Source organism: Artemia sp. Qi Xiang Cuo, chromosome 10 (genome assembly GCF_049724085.1).
Source record: "Artemia sp. Qi Xiang Cuo chromosome 10, ASM4972408v1, whole genome shotgun sequence".
Taxonomy (NCBI): Eukaryota; Metazoa; Arthropoda; class Branchiopoda; order Anostraca; family Artemiidae; genus Artemia; species Artemia sp. Qi Xiang Cuo.
In genome coordinates this window covers 35,589,701-35,614,726 of record NC_142803.1, presented here as the reverse complement: position 1 = coordinate 35,614,726, position 25,026 = coordinate 35,589,701, and the positions used below count along the sequence as shown (strand labels likewise).

General features: G+C 35.0%; 1 protein-coding gene and 1 pseudogene across 1 annotated transcript in view; one reads left to right on the top strand and one right to left on the bottom strand.

Annotated features, from left to right (window-relative positions):
• The first annotated feature begins 8,465 nt into the window (after nt 1-8,465).
• The window catches only part of LOC148947705 (uncharacterized), a 142,152-nt gene continuing 125,591 nt past the window's right edge, over nt 8,466-25,026 (top strand). The window contains exons 1-2 of the mRNA XM_089095382.1: nt 8,466-8,580; nt 13,018-13,230. Of these exons, the coding sequence (XP_088951508.1) occupies nt 8,542-8,580; nt 13,018-13,230 (252 nt within the window). The 5' untranslated portion in view covers nt 8,466-8,541. The remainder of the gene's footprint in view (nt 8,581-13,017; nt 13,231-25,026) is intronic.
• On the bottom strand, nt 14,562-17,650 carry LOC148947706 (uncharacterized; annotated as a pseudogene).

Below are 25,026 nucleotides of genomic sequence, written 5' to 3'. Positions count from 1 at the left end.
AAATTGTCACCTAGTTAAGCCAGACCCAGTGCTCCAGCGTTGCCATAAAAGAGCCATAGAGGTTCAATGTATTAATTTCTATTTGTTTTTTCCTGGGGGCACTTCATATGGAAGGGGTGGTTATATAAACTTTGGAAGGGCCTCATTCGATTGTAAATTAAAAGTTCTAGTTCCCTTTTTAAGAGTTAAAAGTTATGGAGGGGGAGGGTATCAAGCCACCTCCCTCCCCCTCCCTGAGATTATTTTCTGCTTGAGAATGCAAATGTTGGATTGTAAGTAAAATTTTGGACAAGATTTGATTATTGCGTCAATATTTTCAATATTGAAATAATTTTACTAAAAAAAGTGGGATGGACAGAGACGGTTATTATTGTTCATGTGGATGGCAGTTCTGCGTAACTTAGTTTTCTACGTAGCTGAAGCCATCACGACCTCCTCAATAGTGTTCTCTGATGTTGACATACGTTGTGTACGTATGTATAAATACGTTTAAACATTTTATATAGGAAAAGAGGAAAATCACCATTTAAAATCTGAGTAAACAAAGCTTCTGGTAGTAATCGCCGCCCCACCCCCATCCCTCAAGAATTTCCTGGCAAGGCCCATGAGGATCTGCCTCCTCTCACCCCCCCCCCCTCTATGCAGGTAGTTATGTGAATGCAATATTTATACTACATAGAAAAAAGATTGTAACAATGAGAGTGATATTATTACTCCACTACTAATAATAGAGGTGTAGACCAAAAATATTCCCAGGAATCAAGAGGGATTCGAAATCAATTTCTACCCCCCCCCCCCTTCCCCAAAACTTGTTCTATATTTATATGAATGTTCACTGAGAGTTAAAACATTTGGGCATTAAGATGCACTTTTTGAGGCACCTGTCCCTCGCCAGTCGCCACTCTTTCAAATAGCTGATGTGTACTTACGCATCACTTCATATAATTTATAAGAACTATGAGGCAAATTAATTTAGTTAAATGAAGCTTCAATATAAATATAAAAAAGTAATAAAAAGGGAGGTATCTTCCCGCAGCACCTTTATCCAGGCTTAGTCCAAATGAAGGGAGATGATAGATTAACTGCTACCCTCCCATACCCATTCTTATATTTATCTGAAGTTTAACGGTGAATGATATAATTTGGGCATTGAAATGTACTCTTTTAGACATCTGGCACACACACCCTAGCCTACACAGTGACCCTTCGCCCCTACTTTATAAGTACATGATGTGCAATTATAGGTAACGAGACATAATTTCATGAAAAATCATTTAAATCAACTGAATTAAATTTTGCATTAAGATAAATGTCCATATTAAAAATTTATCTTGCATGAACTACGTGATTTTTTAAAGACGAATGTGCCACCATGTGGCATTACTTCCTTTGCAGCTGGAAGCTCAATACATAGTTTTTTCATACTTTTAAATCGATTGGAATTCTCAGAATTTTCAATCGATAGTAACTTAGTTCTCTTTGGGGTAAAATCACGCTTTCTTGGGATTTTTCGAAAACCAGGAAACTTGAGGTACCTATTTTTGTACTTTTTCTTTGGCTGCTCAATTTCGCGTGTGGGGGAGCTTTCCAAGAGGGAATTTTCAGCGGGGGGGGGGGGAATTTCCGGGGAAAACGCCGGCTCCCGCCTATGATATACGAAGGATATACGTGAATCACTTCAGTATTCTTTGGGGTATTTGCTGTAATCGCGCATTCAGTATATTTTTTTATTTATGATCTTATAAGATTTGTGATTTTATCTATTTATAATTTCCTATAATTGTTGCTCCCCCTCGCTTAGACGTTGAAGATTGCCCTTTTTTCGTATTTCAACTGAAAAAAATAGAATCGATCCCACTTTGATTTTGGAAACACACTTTGCCCACCCCCACCCTACAATTTCATGATTTGATGCGACTGTTGCACTTGATTTATGTGCTCTTGGAAATCAGGATTTTCGAGGAAGGAAAATCTGGGCTTAAAAAGAACAATAGAGACATCCATTTCAAGTAATCGTCGGTCATTCGTTAGACATTTCTTATCTGATTTCAATCATAAGTGTCAATGTGAAATCGACAAAGAATAGGGAATCTTTTTATTCTGTGCATAAGATGGGCTTTTTTCTAATAGCTAGGAATTGGGTCAGGTAGTGAGAACAATACACAGCCTTATTTGAGAAGAACGATAGCGATCAAAAATTTTTTAGGCCTGGACAACCACTAACGAAAGGATAAAAGAAATCAGAAGATTTAAAGAAGGCTCTTTCATTGACTATTTCAGGGGCTATTAAAAGTATATACGGATATTTTTTTTTATTTATTCTTCTACTACAATTAATTTTTCTATAACAACTATTCAACATAACCTCCATAAAGGACAATACCAATCTATAGGGGGTGCTTCCATTCTTTTAGACCATTCTAAGAAATCGGGTACCCTTTTATAAGCCATATTTTTGCTGAGTCTCTATTTTCGTCAGCACTATTCAAACAGACGCATTTCAACTGTTCTTTGTGTTTTGGGAATAAAAAGAAAGTTCAGATAGGGCTAGATTTGGGCTGTAACCTGGGTTTAGCATCAATTTCCTCCTAGATTCTCTCAAATCTTCTCATTTGACGCGAGAAGAATGCGCTGGAATGTTTTGATGATGGACGAGGATTCCACGCTGGAGCTTTCCTGAACGCTTTTTAGCTAATTTTGCTCTCAATTTTCTCGAAAATTCTACATAACAGGCTTTGGGACACTTTTTAGTCCTCCTAAAAAGTGTATAATTCATCTCCTTCGGAGTTGCAGAAAACGATTTCCATTACCTTGTCAAGAGAAAGTCTGCGTATTTTTTTGAATGCACCTTGTATTTTTAGCAGTAATTCCACAATCCAAAATATATTACCAGTAAGATTTAAAGGGTATATTATGTCCAGATTCCAGTAAAAGAAATGAAAACGGAGGATCAAGAAGAATCATGTTTACGAGATACATATCAATGGCGCTTTGCCTTTGATTAGGATTAGCCCATTGTTATTTATTTTTTTTTTGTCGCAGATGTTTCATGCTTCTTTACGGAGGGGGGGGGGTAGGATCATAAAAGGTGGAATTTCATACAATATAGACAGTATCAAGGGGTCCTGAATTTCAATAACTAGTCATGACAATTAAGAAGAGGGGACTCAGCTAAGGTAGCTGAGATCACCTTCTTGCTTCTGATGCAAATCACTAAGTTCAAACATCTAACATAAGTCTACCGATCACAGTTATTGCGTAATAATATTTAAGTTTTCAGTTAAAACAAGTCCAGTTTGGCTTCCCGCTGCAATTAAAGTCACTCTGTAAATTTCAGCTCATTTGTGTATAGTGTTTGATTAGTCTGCAAAGTATTCTAATGCAGTTTGCGTGCTGATTTATAAAATGTCATTAGTTTTTTACTACCGTCCATTGTTTTTGCGTTTTGACGTTTTGTTTTTTACTAATTTTGTTTTGTATTTCGGAAGAAATGAGGCTTAAAAAATTGTTGTGAAAAGTTCCCTACGTAATCACTTTTTTAAAATCAAAACACCTGAAATTTGAAAAAATAAAGTAGGTAAAATGATGAGTGAGCGCAAAGTGTGGTCGAGGGCAAAACTTATACGCTTAAAATGCCGTTTTTTGTATTATAATCTCATAATTTAATGCTTGAGCAAAAAAAAGGCAACTTATATTCCCCAGTGGAATATTGAAACTTTGTTTCGAAAAACAAAAATATGAATCAAGAATGATATTGCATAGTACGAACAATACGAATTTTTGCTTATGAGTTGGTCCGAATATACGATCTAACTTTTGTTCAGCAAACGTCCGTCAGTGAAATTAACAAGAATGCTGTTAATTTAGAACTTGAGCTAAAAGATCATATTCTACCTCCCCAAAAATGTTTGGCCCTTCCATGAAAATTTTCTTGTTCGTTCTATTTGAGATACGTATCGCTGTTATCTTTTTCATTCAATTAGCTCAGAATTTATTATTTTTTAAATGGTTTGTCAATATAATACGATAATACACGGAAATTCCGAACAATTAGTTCATTGATACTAAAATCTTTTGTACTAGTATTTCATTGCTTTTCTAGCTTGCCTTATCAACAAATAGAAGTCTACTGTAAGATTGGAATATCGCCGTGACCAGAATCAAGGGATTGTATTGTGCAATGTTTATTTTACAGGATACTGAAACCAATGTCGTCAATGTTTTTTGTTGTTTTGTTTTTTTGCACCCGATATCCCCTGAAATCTTTTTTTTCATATTTACAAATTTCTATGAACTTTATAATAGGTTGACTAAAATTTGCAGAAGATATTTCTTTTCGTAAAAAACAACTATTGTATGCCTGAAGTCAGGTGCAATATTTTCTCTGTCGCTCCTATAGTCTGCCCATTTAAAATAGTATGTCGTGTGCGTGGTCAGATGTTGCTTAAATAAATAATTAGTAGCTTTATTTAAATTAAAGCTGTCATGTTTTCCAATGATGAAAAAATAATGTAAGTTCAAGCTGCAGTAGTTTGAATCTACTTGCCACACAAAACTAAACTTATTCCTGACTCTCAGTAAACTAATCAAAAAGCGATACAGTAAATAGATGAGATAGAATTTTCTCAAAAGAAAGCAACATAATTTATAAGGACACAAATGCGAAACTATTTTGGCAGCATAGAATCATGAGGCCCGAAAATAGGCCTTAAATTTGTTTCGTCTGTGATAGACTTATGATATCTGATAGACTTATGATTTCGTCTATGATATCTGACACTTGAAGCTGGGACAATAAATGTCGTTTTCCCGGTTTGCCTAAACTTACATGATATTTAGACAGAGATACGAGGACAAGAATGGAGATTAAATAATAGAAAACAATTTGCCATATTGATCCTTGACGCCCAAAATAGGCTCAAGTTTGTTTTGTCTCTGACCGGCTAGCAACTAACTGGGTTTAGACATTGGGCCAAACAAACCTAAGAGGAGAAATTACTTTGAATTTTTATTGTTGTATCGATTTGTGACACCGCAATAAGGACTGAACCTTGTATTTCTCCAATCGGGCTTGAAACGATCTAATTTAATAAGGTGTGGACATTTTGATTTTTTTTTCTTTTTTTTTACAAAGACGAAGCATTTCGACGTTTGGTTATGTTGATATGGGATACTTACAACTAGGCAATAATCTTTTTCTCAGATTAACTTAAACTGACTGTACATGAAGATATGGGCAAAGAGGACCCATTGAAGACGTCGACTATTGAAAGCAATTTGTTGTATTGATTTTCGACTCCCAGAAAAAGCTCATTTGTTCTGTCTCTGATAGGCTGGTAATTTAGTATGCATGTTTACAAAGACGAGCATTTCGAAGTTTGGTTATATTGATATGTGATACTTACAACCAGGCAACAATCTTTTTCTCAGATTAACTTAAACTGACTGTACATGAAGATATGGGCAAAGAGGACCCATTGAAGACGTCGACTATTGAAAGCAATTTGTTGTATTGATTTTCGACTCCCAGAAAAAGCTCATTTGTTCTGTCTCTGATAGGCTGGTAATTTAGTATGCATGTTTACAAAGACGAGCATTTCGAAGTTTGGTTATATTGATATGTGATACTTACAACCAGGCAACAATTTTTTTCTGAGATTAACTTAAACTGACTGTACATGAAGATATGGGCAAAGAGGACCCATTGAAGACGTCGACTATTGAAAGCAATTTGTTGTATTGATTTTCGACTCCCAGAAAAAGCTCATTTGTTCTGTCTCTGATAGGCTGGTAATTTAGTATGCATGTTTTAGTATGCACATTTACAAAGACGAGCATTTCGAAGTTTGGTTATATTGATATGTCATACTTACAACCAGGCAACAATTTTTTTCTCACATTAAATTAACTGACTGGACATGAAGATATGGGCAAAGGGGGCCAAATGAAGACGTTGACTATTAAAATCAATTTTTTGCGTTAATTTTTGACTCCCAGGATAGGCTAATGTTTGTTCTGTCTTAGATAGGTTTGCAACTTAGTATGTATGCACACTGGGCAAAACAAACCTAAGAAAAGAAAATATTTAAAAAGATGGTTTGTATCGATTCGTAGCAGGCTATGACTTTTTTTTCAATGATCCGCTTGAAGTTTCAAGGCATATAAATATCATTCCATCATCAACGTACGCTGGTCGAACGTTTTGACTGAATATTCACATTTTGCCCAAAATTTAAATTACAATCCAACGTTTTAGCTTCTTGGCAAAAACGTTTTAAATGTTCGATTTTCAAGTGAGGAGCCAGAACTTGAACTCAATTTTGAGCGGAGTCAAACAATTGGGCTCCAATTTGTTTCCAGGGAATGAGTGCAACAAAGGGTAAGCCCTTCGGGTCAAAATTTAATCACTATATGTTTTCTTCAGGTTTCATGATGGGGATCAAAACATGGAATGGGTATAGGAACTTTGTTTGGAAGCCCACATATCGGGAAGGGGAAAATTCCCTAAAGACAAGAAAAAATTAAATGTTGTCTAATTACGAGAAAGAAACAGGAATTTATGAAGTATATTGTGGAGATCAATGACTTGGGGGGAGGGGGCTAGATCCTTAAGCTCCCTTACTTAGTTGACTGGCTTAAGTTACTCTGGCTGCTTTACTGCTGGTACGTGCCTTTAGAAAAACATTAACTCTATGCTTCCCTGGTGGGCATTTTTGACAAATTATTTTAACTTAATAATAAAAGTATAAAATTGTGATTGGATCCCTGGAAGTGTTAAAGAAAAAACAGACCTGTATTTAGAGTTGTCACTAAATTGTGCGCTTTGGGTAACAAGGAGATCGACCAAGTGGACAGCTTCACTTACCTAGGTAGTATTATTAGTAAAGACGATGGGTGCTGTTAGGATGCTATATGCAAAATAGCCAAGGCCCAGGACGTTTTTTCACAGCTGAAAAAAGTTTTTGGGAATAGGAAGATAAGTCTGCAAACCAATATTAGAATATTGGAAGCTACAGCAATGACAGTGGTGTAGTACGGTTCTGAATCATGGACGCTCCGAAAAAAGGAGAAAGAATCGTTTGATGTTTTCCAGAGAAATGGCCTACAGATTGTTTTGGGTACCATACTGACTGACTGTATATCAAACAGCAGGCTGTAGGAAAAGTGTGGCTCAATCCCGCTTTCTAGGGCTATAATGAGACAAAGATTGGGATGACTAAGAAACGCTCTGTGGATGAAGGGTGACAGATTACCCAAAGACGTCCTGGTCGGGCAACCTTCTAGGGCCAAACGAAAAGCTGGTCGTACCCTAGTCGAGTGGATGCCATAAGCCATAGGGATGCAATAAGAAAAGATTTAACGGAAATGGGAACTTCCTAGGAGGGTGTAAAGAGCCAGGCGTTGGATAGATTAGGATGAAGGAGGACCTTGTGTAGATGTGTTGGTGACAGGTGGCATGATGCTGCTGTGAATTGTTAGTAGTAGTAGTAGTAGTAGTAGTAGTAGTAGTAGTAATAGTAGTAGTAGCCTTCAGGTAAATTGAAGATGAAATATGAAGTTCCAGAAACCGTCAAAAGGTGAAAATTGTATTAATATGATATTGTAGTTGCTTTTTGTAGTTAGTAACCCCCCATAGAATTCAATCCTGTTGTAGCCCTGCTATGTAGTTTTAAGATTTAACCCATATTTTTCCCTGATTTTTTCCCCTTCTGAGCTAAGATTACTTGTTATTATCGCCATGCTTGTTTGTAATCTTTTATTCATTAGAATTGCGATGCACTGAATTTAATGATAGAGTGACTAGATTGTTATGTGTATTTATGAAGCCAATGAATCTAAAACAATTTAAAGCCCAAATGCTGGATGCTGCCCTATAGTTCTTTGAACTAATTTGCAATGCTTAAAACAAAGTCCCAAAACTAGCTTTTCAGAAACCAGTCGGATTTAAGGCTTCTTTTTACACTTGTGAAATTACGGTATCTAAACACTTAGCTGACTCTCGATTCCCCATTTACAGGAATATTACCAGAAATAAATGTCATTTTAAAAATGACAGCTCTTTTTTGCCATAAAAACACCGGACTAATTATTAGAATCTAATTTGACAAAGTCCTTCCCAAAAATAGAAAATAGAAACGCCTAAAAAATCATGGACATTTTAATTAATCTAATGATTGCTGATCTAAACCGTTACCAAATCGTCTTTTTTACTTTATTACTAATTTAGGGAAAAAATATTTTTGGATCAACAGCCAGTATACAAAGTAGATTTATTGACTTTGCCCCCTATTGCCGTTAAAACAATGGTTTCAAATCTATTATTTATTTATCTTTGAAATTGATGCATATAATAAAGCTATTGAAATCATTCTCTTTCATGAATAAACTGATAAAGGTTCAATTGGTTAAGAATATTAAAAAAAGGTCCCATTGTTCTTCTTTATCAACTCAACAATGACCATTGAAAACAAATTTGTGTATATATATATTAAATAAAAACTATATCCTTTTCTCAGTGGTGTTTCAGCTGTTATAGGTACCATGATAGGTTATCTCTTAGTCATATTGGCTGTTTCTTCGGTATGTCGTGACTTATATTATTTTTAATGCAAAATATAAGAGTGATAATGGGCATTGATAGAGGGAGCATATACTTCAGAAAGTTCACTAAATGTAAAATATTTATAAAAAGTGGAAAACTGTCTCTGAAATTGGGCAACAAATTATCCCTGCATCCCTCCTCTCCTTCAAATCCCTCTTATCCTAGAAAAACTGGTTGCGTCCATAAGCGTAAATAAAGTCAATGTTTATGATCTATTACGTTGCTGTGATCGGGCACTGAGAGATATTCTAAAATTTACTTGTTAAGACATAAGATAAAATTCTAATTAACATAAAAGCCCAAAGTTTGGTAATTTCATAGGTTTATCTATAAATCCCTGTGTTGATCATAGGAAAGCACCACAGTCTGAAAAACGCTTGGATGGCTGCATTTAGGCTCCTTATCCAATCCTTTCAATGAGTACCGACATTTTCTTCACATGTTAGCAAAATTCTAAGACAGACAATGCATATATCCGCTTGTATCTCAACAAGATGTCCTCAGCATTGAAAAAAAAAGAAACAATCAAACCATGAAAATTGGAAAAAAAAATTCCCAAGTCAAAAGAGAATAGAAAGAGAAAATTAAACTAAAGTATATTATAATTTCTTCATTTACACTTGAAGGAAGTCGAATAATTTTCCTTTTTTTCCAAATTGTTATGGCTTAAAGTCTCTTTGTTTTCAACACTGAGGATGGCTTGTTGTGTTACTGGTGAAATATTTGTTTGATTGTTCTTGTTCTTTTGTTTCGTACTGACCACAGACCCGTAGTATTCAAGACTTCTTTAGTTTAGGCCATGAATATGTCAGTGTATCGCCACCTACTCCAGCCTCCTAATATCTTATTGGTATTTTTCTAATTTCGTGTGAAAGAAGATGGGTCTATGATAAATATGGTGGCAGATTCATTACTTGTCCTTAGGATTTACCATATGAAATAGTTCAGTGAATTTAAAGTATGATGGTTAAGATAAAAAATTTTAAGATAGTGATTATGCTATAGACCGTCCTATTATGATGGTGCCTTAGATCGCTTTACCGGTACCTAAAATAAAATTAATTTGGTATAAGTCATCAACAGATTGAGTTCCAAAAAAACAGTTGCGTCGCTGAGGGGGGGAGTTCCCCCCCCCCCCCAATAATTTGGAAAAAAATACATAATTTATCAAGTAGCTTTAAAACTGTTACTCATTATAAGTGTCAAATTTTCTCTTTATTTTGAGCAGATAGTTTTTTTAATTAATCCTTGCTCATTTTTAACGTAAGGAAAACGAGAAAAATAGCGGTCCATTACACTTCATAATATATTCCACATTGATGTTTTTCCAAATATACAGCCTTTGAGACCTTATCATCAAGTAAAAACATGAGCCAAGTTAATGGCAAAATTGAAAAATATTCTATGTTTCCTGTTTCGCCACATTTAACTGAGGTCAATTTTTTCCCTTGATATTTAAGGTGCTTTTACTTCCTAAAATCTATCAGTTCAAGCTTAGACTCTCTTGTTTTAAAACTTTCAAAAGGGGAAATGAATATAGCCTACCCTCTACTCCCTACATCTACAAATAGGACAGAAATGGAATCATTGAAGAATAGGAAGGTAGATATACAGTGAATATATTCCTGAATGAAAAATAAATCATTGGAAAAGAAAAGAAGACTTTGTGCTTTTTATAACGATATTCACACTATAACTAGATAGGCCAAATTGGTTCTAGTTTGGCCATGGAATTTGGTAGAGGGGATACGGTCCAGGAGTCATTTAATTGTTTTAATTTTTATTTCCAGTATCTAATTGAAACTCTGAGTATCTTATTTGTCATTGAAATGCATAATAAGCGCTAATAATGTCCTTTTTCTTGCGTTTTGGAGTCACATACTAACGCATAAATATTGAACTGCCACTCTGTACAATTCCATGCTGACTTCTCGCTATTTTCACTTTCCTAAATATTTCTTTTAACCAGCTCCGCAAAAAGAACTGGCATAAATGTGCAGAGAATTATGACTGAAATTAGGTGTATTTCACACATCGCCAGCGCTATTGTGTGACATTTATATCTGCATCAGTATACTGTACGAAATGTCTGCTGAAAAACGTATTTAAACAAAATATGAACATTTTTCTCACAATTCAGAAATGTTGTTTACGCATATTAGCGGCATCATCCCTTTCTCTTTTTCTATTGTTATCAGTTTTATCAAGCAACACTAGGAGACCGTGCTTTGCTTGTGAAGGGAATTGTAGACATAAAAACGATATTCAATGTAACCCCCTTCGGAAATGTATGCCCCTCATACCCTAATCTATATAGAATCCGTTTTTTTAAACAACGATAGAAAGGGAAGGTAATTTTTGAAGGTAATTTTCAAACTCTAAGAGTCAATTTTCCCTTCCAGTCGGCATTCCTGGCAATTTTTAATTAATCTAAGGTTTTTGGAGCAATGGTACCAAGAATTGTTCAGATTTTCTGGATATTCTTTGTCAGACAATGCCCAACGGATATGCTAATAATTATAGCTTTATTTTTCGAATACTCTCATGTTTAAAATAAGGTTGCTATTTAAATATAGGGAATATGACACAATATAATTTTTCAATATGGTGGCAATACTTTGGCTTATCCTATATCTTTACTTAGACAGCACTATTGCGCTGCCTATGATTTTTGTTCCGGCTTTGACCCGCTGATATCAATGCTGTTTATTAATATAATTCGGCGAACCCATAAACAAATCAAATTTTTTTAAATCATAAATAATTTTTCAATAAATCACGTATATTATAAGCTTAGTACAACAAATTAAATCTTACAGAGTCAAAATCCATTCAAAATTACGAACATATAAATAGCGCGATAACTGGGGCTATTAGAATATAGCTTAGTTCCATTATGAGATTGAACATCCTGTGCTGGGCGTGGGGGTTGGGGGAAGTGGAGGGGGGATATTTACTGCAGTATTAGTGGTGAATCTGGCTTAAAAAAGCTGAGTGTATACGACATTCACCTTCGCAAACCCGAAAGGTTGTTCACGTTATACTACTGTCGTCTGCAGCACCTCATTGCTGACAATTTTAGTAAAAGCCGAGCAGCAACACATATATTTATGACTGTTTAATGTGTGTTTATTGTCGATAATGTAATGCATATTTTTACTTTCACCAATTAGCGTCTGTTAAAAAGTTACTTTTCTTCACTACCGCTTGAAAAGCACCTACATCAATAACACCCCCTTTTGCCTTCCCCCTATAAAAATACTTTACTTACGCCCCTGCCAACAGAATTACTCTACGCTAAAGGGCCTCGTGGCTCAGTGTCAAGAATGAACCGAACTTTTGGCTTTGGGATATGACTTACGCTTATACTGTGTTTGAGACCTCAAGGACATTACTTTTGGAATAGGAACCTGGGAAGAAAGCTGAAATTATATGGATTCTCTAGTCAGGTTTACTGGTTGAGGTCGAAGGTCAAGACCGAGTCCGTTGATTTTTAATTAAAATCAAGTAGTTGCGGGCATCAAGCCATGGCTAACTGTAAAAAAAAGAAGCCAAGACAGATAGTTAATGTAAGGTAATTAATGTAATATTTTTTTAATGTTTCTCACAGAAAACCAAAGAGCCATTAAAGCCTAAAATGAAGCAGAAATAAAGTGAAATAATAAGTCAAACCTAAAAAAAAATACTAATTACAATAAATAAATAAATGTTGCTTAGAATGGATAGAAATCCAATAGTACAATTAAGTCGAACTGAAAACGGCAAGAAATTACGATAAGTACGAATAAGAGCTAAACTTCTGCCCCCCCCCCCATACACCCTGGAAAAGGCATGAGTGTTATTTCCTATATATGTCTTGAAACGACTATTCACTGGACCTACGCGTACCGATCTTCTTCTAATGAGCTCCCTTGTGTCACCCTTTGTGTTGTCAACAAAACATACTTTTTGTCACAGAAATATGGCAAAAATCTGGGAAAGAATGCTTGAAATATAGCTTTGTTTGGTGCCACATATTCATCTGAAACTGTGTCCCTGGAGGATCTATTCTATTAAATATATCAGTCAATTCCGTCAGTTAGAGCTTCGACAGACGTGACTCAAAAATCTCTCTGGTGCCGTTATACGAGTATATGATATTAACAAATTGGACTGCAGGAGTTAATGAGTCGCTAAATTATAGCCATGAAATTAGAAACGTTAAGTATTTGGGTTAAATAATTGTGTATTTTTGAGTTTACCTAAAAAAAAAAGTGAAATCAGCATACGCTGCCAATAAAGTTCTTAGTTACAATTTGTCAAAGCAAGATCGAAAAACTAGAAAATAATTTTTTCTATTCAAAACATCTGTTATGTTCGAACAGTTCTTTTATTTGTACAACTGGATACATTTTTTAAGCAAAATTTAATTTCAGGCTTTTGGGGCAGTTCCCGACATCTATTCAGGATGTGGTGAAGGCAAAGGCTGCTTCGGAGCCCCAGAGGGCTGCCTTGATACTCTATCGTGTAACGCCGTTGCTTCTTATGCCAGATATAACGAATCAGCCTACATTTTAGAAATATCTGGGGATGCTTATTTCCAAGGTGAAAGCTATGTCGCTATTGCGTTTTCTGATGACATGAGAATGGTAAGCCGTACGAACGTTGAATCTCTAAGATTCTCGGTATAATAACTGCTTGATTTTTGAGCTGTTCAGCGACAAATTTGACCAAATCTGTAAAAAAAAAAGTAGTGAAGGAAATCAAAATCGGATGTTCATCGAAGGGTTTGATTGTACTACACCAATCAATTGGCTGGGATAACATCAGGAAATTCTATGCTTTGCTTGTGTGTTCAGGCAGCAAAAACATTCTTAAGTGTGTTTTGGGATGGACTTGGTTATTTCTTTTAGAATCAATTTATATCCTTAAGAATATACTTATGACTCAATTCTTCAATTTCTAAGAGTCGACCTTGAACGGTGAAACCTCAAAGAAGAGAAAAGAAATAGAATCCATTAGATTAACTCAACCTATTTTTCGGAAAAAAATTATGATAATAATAAGCTGAAAAACTAAACATGAAGCTTGTTCATTTTTTATCCAACTATATTTTTTTGAACACATAGCGACCGATGACATATCCACTAATGGATAGTGATAACCTAATCTTATTTTCTTTTGGAAAAAGAAAATTATGAAACTGAAATTAAATATTCGAAATGTGAAACTTCATAGTGGCAATAGATTTATACCTTGGGTATTTATCGCAGTCTTGAAGTAAAAATACCCTTTTTCTTCAAGTTTGTTAAACAGGCCATGGAGCTTTTGTGAGTATCAGTGCATTATATTTTTTTGATGATTTATTTCTTGTTTATTTTTTGAAAATAGGCCTATATCCCAGAAATATTTTATTGGGAATTTATAGTGCCAGGTTATGTCACCTAAACTATAGATATGGGTTTTTCTTCTACTTTCGTTTAATATGCCACTGAGTGTCTTTTTAGTCTGGGAGCCAATAATTTGACTAGTAGGTGATCAGTGAGCAGCAGAAGGTTTGCAGCAGCTAAAATATGGGATTATCGATAGCGCTTATTAAGAATATGAGCTTCTGTACTCGGCCTGGGGGAAGGTGCTAGTCTTAAAATTTGAAACATCACATTTTTGCTGAGAAAAAATACATCCCGCAAAAACTTGCAACAGTGATTCCGCAGTCTATGATAATCATAACCACTGATTACGGGTGCCTCGCAATGCTGATGACCTTCAAACTTCCAATTTCAGTATTTTCATTCGTCAAAAAATCGCTGTAATATTTAAGTATTTGGCGAGTAACGGAAAGTTACTATTCTAATAGCAACTTCAAGCTATATCATGTAATGTACTTATTAACAAACAAGCTTTAAAAAATACTTGCTCAATATGTAAAATTTTCTACCTGATTTTGGATTGTAGATAGAAGAAGCTTCAACAATTACAGAACTAGAAAAATTAAATATAGAGCATAATTAAGCGTTCAAACGTTTCTCACTACGGCCACAAATTAAATCACACGGTCTACTTTCTGTACATGAGCAATTCGCTCAACACCAAACGAGCAGCATTCAGGGGCCAAATTATCTGGGAATGCCTTAAGGGTGGACGCAACTGACATAACCTCATCATCCTGGAAAGTTCAGTCACACTTTAGGGAATCTAGAAACTGTAATTTGGTTGGTTTGCTTGTAAAAAAAAAAATCTGGAGCTCAACACGTATAACATGACACTTAGAGGGGGCGTTATATTTGAGCTCCCACCTTAGAGGATATAAATGCGGTCAAAAGTCGTCAAGAGAAATAAGGGGATGTGGATTTTTACCATTTATGGCGGCAATGACTTTCCTGCAATTAAAAAGAAAGCTTTCTCACAAAGAAGGATCAAGCTTTGACCCCTCTATCTCTTTCACAAGTAAGCAATCTGTTTCCGCAATCTCAATTTCTCTGCAGCCTTAACCTCTCTTTTTCCTTCAAAGAACAGAAAACCAACTGTTACAGCCAGAAAGTGTATGAAGAAGGTAGATGGAAAAAGCTAAATCATTCGTTAAATTCCTGCAAAGTTGATGTATATTCATGGAATTGGACAAAACTTTCCGTTTTTCACGATTTGAGTGGTATCCAAGGAATAGTTTATAACAACACAGCAAAAGGACAACAGCTTCTGTGTCATTCGCATCAACATACACAATATCGATACCCCTCTTGAAGCAGTCCATGTGCAACACAACTCTAGTGTCCGCCTGTTTATGGGTACAACACAAACGCAATTCAAAGTCTGTATCAACACTTTCACTTCTTCTGCGCATCACTATTTTCATCCGGTCTTGAAAGCCTCTGGAGAGGCTGACACTTAAAGCTTCTTGCAGCACATAGATTAAGTTTTCAAATTCGTCAAATAAAAGTTCAATCAGCTTTGTCTTTGCCTAGAAATTTGATAGTATCGAGTTCCAATCATCTAGCCTCGAATGTCTACCTATAGATACTACAAATTTGTATGGAGATACTCGTACTTGTTGTAACCACCCCAATCCTTCAACTAGATCGTATTGCCTTCTTTGTAAAAAATATCCAAATGTTCCATCGTGTCTATCTGCAAGTACATGCATTTTTTTTTAATGTCACCGTTCACGAAAATAGAAATGTTCTTTTTGCATGGCTCTCAATAGTTGCTAATTCAGTTAATGGGTGGCTTCTGAGGCACGCCATCAAGTCTACCACCCTTGAACAAGTTAATTCACTGTTGATCTTGACATTAGCAGGCCACTCATTCAAATTCAAATACTCCAGACAAGCTGACTTGCTTCCTGGCCAAAATACAACCTTCTCAGAAATGACACTTTTCTCAAGTATAGAAGGTGCATATAAGAGAAGCTCACGAGAAAGCAAATTCTTTAGATGGTGAAGTTCTGTGTCACCAGAAATGTCAACAGTCACCAATATCCTTTTGACAGTTTGAAGTTCAAAATTGATGAAGCTATTTACAGCAGTAAAAGTCCGTGCTTTCTTTTTCTGTTTTCTCTGCTCATTGCTCATGAATTCGTTATAGGCAGCCTTATCTCCGTCTAATTGTCACTCAAGTACTCTCTTTTCAATAGCTGGCATATCGAAAAGACTGTCATTAATCTCGTTATCAACTGTCTCAAGAGTATGAATACTGAGCGAATTGTCATCAGTGCATCGAAAAGGATTGAGACTGCATTCCAGAACAGACTTCACTTTCACAATACTTCTGTGCTACTGCAAGATGAGGGAAGGGCGATCTTCGTGGTGAGTTGTGTCAAAATCATTTTGGGGTTTAATACATAGTATCTCAGCGAATGTAGCTCAGACTGAAGCGCAAAATGGAGGAGTTAAGGTCCACTTCACGAGTGCTAATTCATTCATGGTAATCCCTGTTATTCCACCCTTTATCTTTGCATCCAAATCAATAGCAGACTCTATCGCTTGATCAGGGGATATAGATTTGAACTTGGTATTTCGTAATTTCACATTAAACAGTCCATTGCAGAATACCTTATGTACCCCTTGAGATATACCGTATTTATAGTGACCATATGCAACTAAATAAAGAAGCATCTGGCCCACTCCAGCAACACGGCCATCCCAGTCATCAGATCTTTCTTTAAGAAAAACTGCCACAAAATTAGTACAGTTTTTTTGGACTGTTTCCAAAACTTGTGAGTTTTTGAGCATGCACAGGAATTCTCAAACATTTTGAATAAAGGGGATGATGTGGCAAGTTTTCCTTGAGACACTGAATATTCTCACCTATTGAAATATTCTCTCTTGAGAATTTCAAGTTCTACCGTAAACCTTCATTTTTTTCGAAAATAGTAATGAACAATAAATCGTCTGATGCGATGCAAAAATCGTCGAAAGTTTCACAGTACAGAACAAATATAGTTCAAGAACTAATGTATGACAAACGAGGGCTTTAAAATAAAGTTTTCCACTCATCAGTTTCTATGTGGCTCCTTCTCGTAGAATCCCAGCTTCATAGATGAGCTCTTCTAAACCAGTGCACTTCGTTATATGACCAATCACACTCGTAAAATTTATTGAAGTATGAAGCCCACCCACTCTGAGGACAGCGTCAGAATATGCTGTCGGATTATTTACTCTTAAGGCATGTACAGTTTCATATACACAGCCTGGTCGTATGTTACAGCGGTGTAACTCAGTCCTAGTTCTTTAATAGTTTTCTTGAAAGCCTTAATGGGTTCTTCCACAACTGCTGGGTTAAAGGGAGAGTGGGGAACCACTGTCTGGTACCTAATTTTGGTAATAGGAATATCAGCCTTATTGTCATATGCAGCTGAGAAAAACCATTATATGGTTGAGATTTTGCTGAGTCACTTGACACAATCATAAGCTGTGTTGGCAACGCTCTTCAAAGAAGTCAGATCGTAATAAAGTCTGAAATGGGAACTTTCTGATCAACTAGCAAACCAATGAGATCTCTGCATTTTGCCGTCACCAGTATTTTCCTCTTTAGGTTCATTTTGCTAAACGTTTCTGCCTGAATAAGATCTGAAGATTACAGGAAAGAGTTTGTATACCATTTTTGGAATCTTGTTGGAAATTTCATTTTTGAAATTTCGAAAATTCAATAATTGGGCCTATATAATTTTGTACCATTGAAGAATTGTTTGTAGTAATAGAAAAGATTTGCTCGTGGCGATAGAGATTTCTCCTATAGCGCCACTTGGAGATCAGATTCCTTTGGGAGCATTTACCATGGAGACTGGCGAACTAGTTACCTAGTATCGGACTAGACTCAGAAATACAAGAGAAAAAAACACATATAAAAAGACAATATGTTTATTAGACTGACATTTTTAATTGTACATCAATGTGTAACATCAAAGACAATAAATGACGTCAGAGATTATTTGAGGAAACAGCTCTCATTGCTATTACTTAACATTCAAATTAAGAAACATTTTCACCACTCCCAAACGCAGTTCTTTCGTCCTGCGCTATAGGGACTGCCTGCCATTGGCTTACGTGGCCCAAGGACGCGAACCCTCGTCCAATAATACGTCTTAAATATTTTTGATGATTTAGGCGTTCACACGGTTCTTATCGTTTAAACGTCCTTAAGAATATTGTGCGTAGCACTTTTCTTATTGCTCACTGTCTTAGCGAAATCCAAAGACTGCATCTTCTTGTCTTTGCTGATTAAGGGTGTTTTCAGTTTTGAAACTAGATTTAGATTAATTATATTGTCTGAATTAAAGAAGGAACTTTATTTTGGTATTTCAAATATATCGTGTTTTACTCCCGGTACATCTCACCCTTCCCATGAAATAATGACGCCCCGTCAGTAGTTACTGCCCATCAGGATTTTTAAAATTTTTCAATTATTTTTATTATTTTATTATACATCCCTATATAAAATTAATCTACCGGAATAATATTATTTTTGGTTATAGGTTAGCTACTATATTAAATATTTTTTTTTTTTTTCTTTTTGTATATCTAACACTGATTACTTTTACTTTTCCAATAAGGTTGGGACTATTCTACTTTTACATTAGTTCTCTTTTTTTTTTGCTGTCTATATGACGTATTACATACTATCTACACAGTGTTAAATGAATAACATAATAATATTACACCTAATTCTACTTGTGGTATATACATAAATGATTTATAACATACAATATTTGGTTCAACATATTCACAGATGACATTAAAACACTTTCACTATTGAGATTTTTGAATTGTCAAAGTTATTAGGAAGTAACATATGTAGCTTCACATCTATTCATCACCTTTCGTGTCCTTAGTGTACTACACCCTTCCGTTGTAAATTACTGTCCTTCACTCCCTTTGTCGTTGCAAAAATTACGAAGCGCATACGTTATGGTTTCTTCATTGAACAGTTCGAGTCTAGTAGTCTTTACACGGTATGTTTTACCTAATAGTCAACTGGGAAATGACCGTTAAATATCGTTCTAATGGTCAACTGGGAAATGATTCTTCCCACTACAGGTGTTGGTGTTTTTCTTCTCAGCATATCATTTTTAGAATTTTTGGGCACATAGAGAATGTATTCCCGCGTAAAATTGTTCATTTGTGCTATTTGAAACGGGTTGTCGTCATATTATAATGACTCTCTTAATATATTGTCTTTAAATTCAACTTCGAACATCTTCAACTATCATCTAACTTCAAATATCGTTAAATATTGTTTATCTTGCACACCTCGATTGTGTTCTCAGAGTTAAACTTCAAATTTTATTTAATTTATTATTCAAATATCTTTAAATGTCTTTAAGTATAATTTAACTTCGACTATCTTTTTTGAGGTTATGATTGATGGATTTATTATAATTATACTTATAAGTTTCATATAATTCAACTTAGAATATATAGGAATTTCTGTATTTGTCATTCAAATTCGCTTATAGTTTATAAGTAGATTATATATTTATTAATCTGAATTAATAACAAATTTTTCTCTACCTTAATCTTAAAATATATTCAAATGTCTTTAAGTATCATTTAACTTTAAATATCTTTTATCAGGCGCTGATCGATGGAGTACTCAGAATTAAAATTCAAATTGTCTTTAATTTCATATTCAAATATATTCAAATGTCTTTAAGTATCTTTTAACTTTAAATATTGTTTAATATCTTTTAGCTTCAAATATCATCACTATACTGTCAAATTATTATGGGGTCCATAGTGAGTATCAACAGCGATATCTACATATTTATATCTTGTACTGGCCGATGGGTTTCTCAGCGTTTATGCGATTATATAGTTCTTTAAAGTACTTGATACTGAGTTTCAAATATAGTGTTACCTGATACATAATATGGTTCATAGTCGAAGAAACGACGATCGATGGTAACTGTTGTTTTCGTAGACGAAGCTGGGATGGAAATTGCCTGAAGTTATGGTGAGTACTCTTCGCTGGTTGAGATATGATGAAAATAGATGCTACTGGGTCGTATCTGTACTGGGCAGCTTATTGTAATACTCAATGACCAAAGTGTCCATTTACTTTCCTGTAATAAAAACAACGCGGCAGAATCACATGTTCTTTGAAGTAAATACACATACAATAATTCACGCATTAATTGGGTTATAATTTTTTAGCTATGAGACAGAATTAAATAAATACACTAATATTAGCACTCACAATGAAAATCTAAAACAGAAATTTCTTCAAATTTGTTTTGATAACGAAAATATCGATATTAAATAAACATAATTTACCCTACATTATTAAGTTTGAGGTCTACTTTTACAATATTTTTCATGCCTGCGTTGTTCACACAAGTCCGTGCTGTTTAAGAAACGCCTGGGCAGCGTCATAACCACACGGTTTTACGCAAACGGTACTACGATGAGGGAATAAGACATAACCAGGACTAGTGGAGACCTCTATACCCACTAGTTCTCTGATGTCGTCCCTATTTCTTGGCTTGGTATGTTTCATGTTGCTCCGGTTTTAAGGTCTGATCTTCAGGTGTTCTTAGTCTCAGTATTGTTCCGTAATTACAATTCAACTTTTGTGCCTCGTATTCGCCTTTCGAATGAGGTCATAAGACGCAGGATTTTAAAGCTTGCTTCCGTAGATTCCAGTTAATGCTTGGCAAAGAATATAAGCATAATGAAGAACTGACATCAATATCTTTTTAGAAAGCTATTGTTTGAGCAAATCCTTCGGCACTAAATAAATAAATATTATATTAAAGTCTTATTAGAATCCGTTAAGCGAGAAACACCTTCACATTAATAGGGAATTCCTTGTGGGTTTTACTTAGTCGCCATTGGACATACACAGGGTTTCAATCCATGTATCTTAACTGTTCAAATGGTTTTAAGATTTTCCATATTATTATTGAGATATAATTCCACATCCACCGTGAAATTCTACATATAAACGTACCAATAGGTTGTTTGGTTATAGTTACCAATAGTTGGCTATTGGTACATATTACTCGAGTAAGAAACATTATATTTCTCAAGTGAGAAACACATGAATAAGCAAACTTGCGGCGCATAATTACACTGGTAGGCCTAAAGTAATTATAATCTGCACTAATATAAAATTTTTCATATAATTAGACGCTTCTTTACTGATAATTTCTTGTTTTTTTTTTTTTTTTATAATATCCATCTTGGTTAGGACATGTGTCGATTTTTCATTGAAAAACTGAGGGGACCTGAGTTAGTAGAGGTAATACATAAATTTAATGAATTACGAGAATATGCCACAGAAATATGAGCTCAAGATATGTCAGAGATAAACCAATGAAATTAAAGAACATTTTTGTCACCGAACAATAGAACGGTGATCTCTCTGTTATTGTATATGTCATAGATATAAACTAATGAAATAAAATTTTCTTTTCGCCAAGGAGCTGAAGACATAAATGCCTTTGTTTCTCTTTGAAACTAATGCTTAACACAGCTGTAGGACAGCATACGTCATAGATATAATATAATGAAATTAAAACGCTTTTTTTTTTCGGAGCTATAAGAAAGTAAACTCACTGGTTCTCTGTAAAAGCATTCAGAACAAAAAAAGAAAACTTAAATAGCTCACAGAAGTTTCTATTCAAACGTTAAGTATTGTTTTGACTGTCCCTGGTTGGCATAAAAATACTAATTTTTTACACTTGAAGGACTGAGAAATATCCCTTCCTACGGTCGTGTTAACAAAAAAATAAATAAAAAAAACAATGGCCGTGAGTTCCGACCCCGGCTTCCCACAAGACGTGGTCCAACACCGTTTGTCGTTCTCAGTCGACCACGAGCTTCCTACCTTTGGTTATTTTCTGTTCCAACCTTTCTATTATCCTTTGAAAGGGCATAGAAATAACACTAACAAAAATAAGACATCTAAAACTTAATCAAATCCTTAGTAACATATACTAATTTAGTCTAAGGTGCGCGAAGTATAGCAATCAAGGATGCTTGTTGTAACAAAACATTGAACGTAGATTTAATTAAACTGAAGTACTAAGGTATGTCTTAAGTCTAGCTACAAAAATAAAACCTACATATGCTCATTCTCTCTCGCTCTTAAATAAATAGAACAACATAAAAAGAAAATTGACATTTTCAAATAAGCAGTTTTTAAGAACAATGGGCAGACTTTTGACGCCCTTTCTTAATTGTGTTGAATAGTATCTGTTTATAAAAAAAACAATAAGTTAAGTCTGATATTTGCCATCATGAAATATAAACCATAACATTAAGAAGCACGACTAACGCGGAGATTTATCCACTAGAGGACCTAACGTGTGCGAGGGGAGTCAACCCCAGCACTGCAGATGACGTTCAACCCCAAAAAAATACATTCATGCATTTTTAATTATTCTTCGTAAAGGAGTATGAGCACTGGCTTGTTTTACATCTCCATGGCTCTAAAGCAGTCATGGTTCAAAATTCAAATTTTCTTGTTCGCTCATTTTGCGGAGCTAATTTAGAATTTGAATTTTTTCTACCACCATTAGTCACATGAAGGTCATCTGTGTAGGTAAGAGAGACCCTTTTAAGACCTGTCCCTCTGCCTCAATTGTCTGTGATTAACGGTGTCTTTCACGGAATTTCTCGCCTTATGCAGAGTTCCAGTCACAGCTGGGTAACAACTCTTCTTTTTTTGCTTCCTTCGGCGACTTTTGCTAAGCTTTCTAGCATGTGTGCTTATGCCACTGCCGCCAATGTTCGTAGTGCTAGCTACTGCTGGCACCATTTATTGGGGTGTATGTGCAGGGTCACTAATTTTAAAGGCAAAAATGACGCAAAAGATTGCTATGCCACTTACTCGAATGACGCAAAAAGATTGTTATGCCACTTACTTGAATGACGCAAAAAGATTGCTATGCCACTTACTCGAATGACGCAAAAAGATTGCTATGCCACTTACTCGAATGACGCAAAAAGATTGCTATGCCACTTACTCGAATGGGAGAACCCCTTGTCGGCCCTAATGTTAGTGAGATTCCCGCTCTTACCCCAACGGTTCTGCAAATATCGGGTTTGGTACTACCTTATTTACAGTATACCCTGTCTCAGGGTCTGGTAACGCGATCGAGTGGTCAAATGGCCACTTTCTAAAGCCAAATGTACCTACCTTGGGTTACGGCTCGAAAATTTCTACTCTCTCCTTGGAGGTAATAACCCTTCCCTGTCAATATAATAATGACAGTGCCTTGAAGCTCTAATCCTACCCTGCCTGGATTACGGAAAATACTACACAGTTTGAAGAAAATACCTTACTTTTTTTCCTAAAGGGTCACAAATGTAGTTAAAGAAACGAAAATAGGTCATTTATCTGAAAGGAAAAGAAACAGGGGTGGAATATAACAGACCCCATTTGCAGACCCACTATTATGCCTAAAATTCTTCTGTTTCTACCAACGTTTCATCGGTCCAGCTAGATTTTGTTTTTCTTTCCGTATTATCTTTTATTTTATTCTTTCAATTCAAGGTACAAATACTTTATTATTTAGTAATATACGGCACTACTACATTGCATTTATTAATAACAATAAAAAATTACTAGTTATACACTTGCTTCTAATTTTTAAAAAATTAATACTATTTTTTTTTTTAATTTTTTTTTTCTCATTTTACAATTATTAATTTTGCCTTTACTCCATTTTGTCTATTGTACACAACTCTTTGTGGGGATTCACATTTATTTCTAATGGACAAAGTTCAAGCAAAGCTGCTCGAAGTTTTCCTAATTTGAGAGCCGCTAAAAGCGAAGTCCATTTACCTTTCTCCTTTGACAAAGCCATTTCTGTTTCAATATACAATATTTCAATAATTTTTTTTTTGCGTTTATATCAACTTAAAACAAATTTAGTATTTTACTTAGCCTAATTTGGGGAGGCTATTATCTCCTATGAGATATAAGGGGTTTCCTATCGTAGCCTAGCGGTTATAGGCCTAATTACTTTACTTATATGTCTGTATCTCTCCAATAATTAAATTTGAATTACAAAGTTTAAATAGCCTAACTAGTTCGCAGTTTTCCTCCAATTTCCGACACGCACCATTTGTACCATTGAAGAATTGGTTGTAGTACTAGAAAAGGTTTGCTCGTGGCGATAGAGATTTCTAATATAGCGCCACTTGGAGATCAGATTCCTTTGGGAGCATTTACCTTGGAGACTGGCGAACTAGTTACCTATTATCTGACTAGACTCAGACATACAAGAGAAACGAACACTTATAAAAAGACAATAGATTTATTAAACTTACATGCTTAGTTGGTATTTCATTTTGGTATTTCAAATATATCGTGTTTTACTCCCGGTACAATTTTCAATAATCTCAGTAATGTAATTGTAATAGTCAATGTAAATAATTAATAATTATAAAATCATTTTGTCAAGAATTATATTTCTTGCATCGGGCTCCCTTTTAAGTTGTGGTGCTTTTTGAGGTTTGACGCGTTCGACGAATAGGTCATATGCGTTCGTATTACTTGATTGTTCTTTGCCTTCTGTAATCACTACCTTGCTTGGGTATCACTTTAGTCAATATTCACCGAATTGATATATGTATCACTTTTGTTGATATTGGTAGGGGTTATTCTCCTGCATATTACACAGCTCTAATAAATAATGCATTTATACATTATAAAATGCCACATATTACATCCAGAGGTATGTATCCATGTAAAAATAGGCCTATATTGTTATCTGGCAATAAAATAAAATTAGATATAAATATATAAAACAGATAAAATACAATTCAATAAAATAACTAAAATAAAAGAACATAGCTAGTGAACGAAATTAGAAAAAAAAAGACTAACAATTATAAGGAGTGAACCAAACCAGTAGTCTGAAGAGATCTATCTGAAATGTTTGTGCTCCATTCAAGTAGCAGTAGCATGCTCATCCATATATTATATTCCTTTGACAGAGT